Here is a 6,526-nt window from a genome sequence, read left to right as displayed (position 1 = left end):
CAGATAACTTTCATAACTTTTCAATCTCTTCTACTGCTATGATGTTCTTGATAGGCTTGCATATTTATATTTTGCTCCGCTTCCTCTTGGGGTAAAAGTTTTCGCCACACTGGACTATCACTTGGAGTATCCCTATAATCATACCGACAGCGGTCACGTACTCTCTTACTCCTTGTTCCAAAAGCAACTAGGTCTTCTGGATCGACTACATGCTCGCTTGATTGACCTTGTATGCTTTTATTTTCTATTATTTCAATTAATTCTTTCACCCTTTCATTCAGATGAATGTTCTCCAATGTTAGCTCCTTGATTCAGTTTGCTTGAACGATGCATTTACGACATTCCTTATTACCTTGCCATCCAACTTTAGTGTCATCTAATTGTGGTGTCTCTATTGGGCATGGAATATCACCAACTAAATCAAGGTTCTCAACCAATATTTTTTCAAATTGGGTAGGGATTAATTCAATCATAGCCTATACAATTATAAAAACAAATATAATAAACTGTATATTTACTTTGAATAGGTGAGAGTCTTCAATACTTACCTCTTCAAGTGATAGTTGGTCTAACAAGGTACTTATCTTACTAATATGTGAAGGAATATTCTCCACTTGTTTATTCGTGTTCCTTCAATATTATATGGTTTTTGGATTGGAACATGCTCCCAAAATCATGCCTAATTCATCATAATAAGTGTTACATAATCATAAATGTCCACAAAATATTATCAAATTTAACATAAAAATTATACTCGCGGGCAAAAGACCAACAAATTCCTTTAGGTAAGGGAGTGTGGTGGTCTTGGGATCATATGTCTGAGTTGATGAAAATAAATCCTCAATCGTAGCTAATTATGGAGCCATAAATTGATGGATGATTTCAACCCAGTTAAATGTACCAAGATTCTCAAAATCATCTACTATATTTATAAAACCTAAAGGAAGTTTATACGTACTAGAAGAAAATAAGACACAAACAAATATATACAACATGTAGAATTTGTAAAATAATAAAACATCAGCATGTGCTTCAACACTATTAGAATAAAATTTCATCAACTCCTCAATTCTTGATCTGCTTATGAGTTTGTTATTTGAGAAGTGAGCAATAAAGAGGTCACCCAATGCTTGATTTGAATTCAAAGGAACCGAAGCACCTTGGTCTGCAATATCAAGTAATAAAGATACATCTCTTCGTATAAATGCAATAAGTGCACCTGAAAATTGTAAATTAATAGTTATATTGTAAGATATTTTTTTTCATACCAAAATGCAAAAAAAATAAGACATTAAATTCTAAATCTATTTGGTGCTTAAAATTAAAAACTAGGAGTTGTACTTGAGAACCTAAAGGTTTGAGATGTTAAATCCTAATTTTTAAATATATTGACCAGTATACCACAGATATAATGAATTTCTTGTATGTCCAAGCAAACATAAAAGGGAGACTGTTTGATCTTTGTTATGTGTCGATCATGTAAAATAACAACTCTATGATATCTTCCTTTAATTATGGATGGTCGAAAAAATATGTTAAAGTGACCTAACATACTATTCCAATATAGTTTTTGGTCAAAATCAACTATGACCTATAACTTTTATAAATTTAATTTATTAATAATAAAATTAAAACTGATAGAATATTTTTGAAATCGAACTTCACATCGTTCTGGAGGACCTGACATTATTTTTAGTGCTCTTTTGTGATAATTTTAAAACTTGAGCGCTTTGATAAATAAATAAACATGATTACTCTTTTTGGTAAAAAAAATAGAAAATATAGGAGGATAAAGGTATTTTAGCCTATTATTTATTTCAATAAAACATTTTAAAATGGCCCATCTGAACCTGGCCCACGGAGACGAAGAATACGATGGCCTCGCTCTTGGTACAGTCGATCGTGGTCCGTCGGGACGGTTTCATCCGAATCCCCAATCATGCCGACGGCGGCGGCGCGGCCTCCAGTTCCGCCTCCCTTCCGAATCTTCTCATCTTATAAAATCTCTCCCCACGTCCACAGCAAGCTTAGAGTTCGCTTTGGCAAGCCGTCGGCTCCGTCCTCCGACAGCAAGAAGGTTGATATGCCGGTGGAGTTCCTCCCCAACGCTCGACGCCGGAAGATCGATCCCACTTGGCACGGTGGAGGGTTCAGCCTCGGCGTCGACCTAGGGTCTTCTCGGACTGGCCTAGCCCTCGGCAAAGGCTATACTCCCCGACCCCTAGCTGTAAGTCTCGAGCAAACACTGATTTCTGTTCCTATTCCTGATGCTCATGGTTCGATTAGCCTCCTCGGGTTAGGTGCTGGAGCTGAGCGGCCAGAAACTTGAGCTGCGTTTGCTTGAAATTGCAGAAAAAGCGGTATCGATTTTTCAAAAAGATGATTTTTTTTATCGAATGGAAATCATTGTAAAGTCTGCTGCTTCAGATGGTCGTTCTTTTATAGGAGGTCGACGAGTTCATCGTTGGGATTCCCAAATCTTACGATGGAAAGGAGACAGTTCAGTCCAACAAGGTTCGTAGCATTGCAGGAAGGTTTGCGGCGAAAGCAGCAGAGAGGTCAGCCATGCTCTACCTTGTTCCCTCACATTCAGAATTTTTATATACCCATAATTCGGTTCATTAAATCCATTCTTGTGTTCGTTCTGATGGAGTTTGGATTTTTTTGGAGAGCACACTTCATTTTTCTAGAAAGGAAGATAAAACAAAGCTACATTACATAGTAAATGAATCGAATTTAAGTGAGCAACCAACTATTATTCTCATACGATCAAATACACTACCATTGAATTGCTAGGTTAAAGGTGCTAAAAAACACTCTAATAGCTCCAAATCAATATGGATGAATATGGACGCATAAATTGCATTCACATGCATATAAGAATCAATTTGTGTTGATGAGTCAGATATTTGTTTACTAGATCTAGAAAATAAAAAGAGTACCTTCGTTTTCTAGTTGGCATCTTCACAATCTTGAGGCGAACTTGTTTGCATGTATATCGTTCTGGTGCAATGTGCGAGCAAACCGATGATATAAGTTGCATTCTGCTTGACTGCCTTGTGTTGACTGTGTTGATGCCCTTGCTTCATGCCTTGTTTTCCATTAACAATGTCTTGCTTTTTTGCATTTTATAAATTGTTGCTCTTTCTGGTAGTGAAATTACACAATGAATGCTATATAACCTTCTTATGAAATTAATGTTCCTCGCTATGCAATACAGACATAATAAGTTGTCAAGTTAATATCTTAATAAATGCAGAGGTTGGAGAGTTTATTTGCAGGATGAACATGGCACTACAGTAGATGCTCTTGATTACATGATAGATATGTGAGATTATCTATCTCTTTCTCTTTCTTTCATATACAGATGCCATATTGTTTTCCTTGGCGCATCACTTATTAAGCTAGAAGTAATGCCATGCTTTGATTTGGTTTTTGCTTATGCAAAATTTGTTTGTATTCATGTCAGTCAGTGTCCGAATTTACTAAGGTGTGATTCAAGTATTACTTCCGACAATTGATGAACTTAGCATTTTTGATATTTTTATGACTATGCCCAATTTATATCAGACATTTTATCAAAAAAAATGGCTCACACACACCATGGTCATTCTTTTTGCCTTAAAAAATATTGCAAATTGTTGCAAAACTCACAAATCATCTCACACAGTGCAAGATGATTTTTGCTATGCGAGAGCTCGCGGTGAAAACCACAAATTTATCCAATGTGAAACACTACAGGTTTAAGTGTTTAACATAACTTCTAGGTATCCAAAATGTAATTCTCCACCCTAAATCTTACCACAAGCTGGTTGCGGTACATTTAGTGCTATTTTTCAGTGCAAAATAATTTATAAATTAATTAGCTTCCATTGTGAAAATAACAAAAAAATTTCTTCATCATAGTTGAACATTCCAAATTTTGAAGTGTCACAAAATATACTTTTTTATCCTAAATATTGCTGCAATCTAATCTGTAAATCAACCTGTGACACTTTAAATTGAACATACCAAACTTCCAATGGTTGAACCTGATCAATTATGAAAGGGGCCTTTTACTAAAATGCTCATGTTTTCTACTGTTTTCTCTAGTGGTTATTATCTACACTTCTCTATCAGGGGGCTGAAGAAATCCACCCGACGAGGAAAGGTTGATGCCTACTCCGCCATGGTTTGTAAGCTCATCTTCTATCTTTCATTTGAAAAGAAATGAATCACGTGCTTGACCTTGCGGAAGTTGTTCATTATTTCTTCTGTTCCAGATGGTCCTGGAAAGATATTTCTCCATATCTGGTTTAGGAACTGAACTAGTTCTTCCCAAGCAGTTAGAACTACAAGAGAGACTTCGAAGGGGCCCCTACCGAGATCTCGACTTCTGAATACCACACACTAAACTATTTCTCAAACGTGTCTCTTTGTAAACCTTGAGGTACAGTTAACAAGTAAGAGGAGAGTTTAAGTTGAAAGGTGTATTATGGCATGAAATGAGCTAAGCATGTAGTTTATTAGCTGTACGAAAAACCTAAATGATTTTAATCGTATTCTCTTATGTATCGATTAATTATTTTGTAAATCAGCTTTGATTGGATATGATTTGTTCAAATAGTAAAGAGTTGAGTACATGAGCTGCTGATGGATCTGATATGGGATAAGAAATTCATTTGCAGATCTGTCCTCAACAATTCAAGTGCTCAATGGACAGTTCAATCTCACATGTTACTAAAAGTTTCATTCATAGGTCATATAGAAATGATACACTGCGGTGCACCTCCTTTATGCACCTGAGTGGCCAGGCGTCCGGCGGTGACTCGGGCACCCCGAGTGAATGCATCCAGGGCACCCTGAGTCACTACCACTTCCGGGCGTTTCAACCATCTAGGTGCGCAGCGTCGTGTAGGGAATGGTACACAGCGTATCATTTCTCATAGGTTATAAATGTTATATATTTATAACATGACAATGGAAAGCTATTGGCGCTTTTAGATGTTCAATTCATATTAGTTAACTATATACTCACTTTAAATAATAGGGATCACAATTTCAAATAACGGAATGCTTTTTGTCCGTTGAAAATGGAAGGGGAAGTTCGTGAAGAACAATATGTAAATAAAATAATGCTTTAGGGTTATCAATATCTTTTGCATAGAAATCTTTAAAGAAATAATTATTTTTTTATTCGATTTAAATAAGAAAAATTAATTATTTTGGAAATTGCCCTATGGTAAAATTGCCCTCTTTAAGAAATTCATAAAAGTTGGTGGTGCGGTCTTTGTGAAATTTTTATAAATATCTACCAAGAAAGGCTGCCACTATAGTGTGGAATTCTTTAAATAATGTTTTTAACTTCAGATTTTTTCATTCACAAAGTCGAGAATGATCAGCAATAAAAATGACACTATTTTTTTAATTGAAATAATAATTTTTGAGGGACTTCAAATATCACTGTGAATCAAATAAAATGATCTTGATGCATGATAAAACTTTGACTTATATGAAGATGTTTTTTTTTTGATAAATGACAAACATAACAATTAAAAGAATTGCAATCAACTTCTTAAATAAAATTAGAAACAAATGTTTTAAATACATAAAACTAAGATGTCCTTGTCATGCTAAAGCATAATTCTTTCATAAGAAGAGGTAGAATTAGAACTACCACTTAAGCTATAAGCTTGTTTATTGTAGAAAGAGGCACTTTCAGTTGTGTATCTGTATTTACCTCTCTCCATATCCATGGGACCGACTCTAGGGGGACCGCTGATGTGACGGTTCAACATTTTTTATTTATTTATTTATTGTAGGAAGAGTCGTCATCAAAATAGTAAAGGCTTCCTAATATCCTAGCACTGATAATTATCATCCCTGAATTCTGGTCCTGAAATTGACAGTGGGAGTCAAAGAATATAACACGATAATTAGAATCTTTAGATAACTTATTAACATATAAAAGATTGCAAGAAAGTTTAGGAACATGAAGGATGGAATTCAGTTAAATTTTTTCTGAAATTTTGACTGAATCTGTCCTCCGCAATAGGTAAAAAACTCCCATATGTAATTCTAACTTTTCTATGGCCAAAGCAAGGAAAATACGATTCAAATAAATGGGACAGATTTGTCATATGATCTGATGCACCTGAATCAATGATCCAAGGTGTGGAATTGAAGGTGTTAGATAGGACTTTGGAAGTATTGCCTCATTGTGCAAGAGAACCACTAGGAATACTAGATGTCAGATTAGATTTAAGTAGTTTCAAATGTTGATCCACTTGCTCTTTGGTGAAGAAACAGGCCTCGACTTCATTTGCTAAAGGAGTCCCAAAGTTATTTTTGTCACCAGTGTTTGCTATCCTTCAAATTTGCTAGTTTCTATGAAGTTTCCTACAAGTATGTCGAGTATGGTGTGGTTTATTATAGTAATTACACCAAACTCATGGTTTTCCTTCAGTTTTCCACTGATTACAGTTTGATTCAGCAACGTTAGCATCAGCAATAGTTAATGCCAAGCTTTCAAGGGATCCACCAAACC

General features: G+C 35.3%; 1 protein-coding gene across 2 annotated transcripts; it reads left to right on the top strand.

The window, feature by feature from the left end:
* The first annotated feature begins 1,858 nt into the window (after positions 1–1,858).
* LOC122021347 (putative pre-16S rRNA nuclease) lies at positions 1,859–4,603 on the top strand. 2 transcript variants are annotated; one of them, XM_042579469.1, is made up of 6 exons: positions 1,859–2,227; positions 2,301–2,360; positions 2,446–2,558; positions 3,260–3,328; positions 4,120–4,171; positions 4,263–4,603. In XM_042579469.1, the coding sequence occupies exons 1-6, from the start codon at positions 1,940–1,942 to the stop codon at positions 4,377–4,379; spliced, it is 699 nt and encodes a 232-aa protein (XP_042435403.1). In that variant the 5' UTR covers positions 1,859–1,939; the 3' UTR covers positions 4,380–4,603. The 2 variants fall into 2 exon arrangements, with proteins under 2 accessions (XP_042435403.1, XP_042435404.1); XM_042579470.1 differs by having other exon boundaries at positions 4,120–4,175.
* Positions 4,604–6,526: the final 1,923 nt, after the last annotated feature.

The sequence above is a fragment of the Zingiber officinale genome, chromosome 9A, assembly GCF_018446385.1.
Source record: "Zingiber officinale cultivar Zhangliang chromosome 9A, Zo_v1.1, whole genome shotgun sequence".
Classification (NCBI taxonomy): domain Eukaryota; kingdom Viridiplantae; phylum Streptophyta; class Magnoliopsida; order Zingiberales; family Zingiberaceae; genus Zingiber; species Zingiber officinale.
This window is presented reverse-complemented; position numbering and strand designations above follow the sequence as displayed.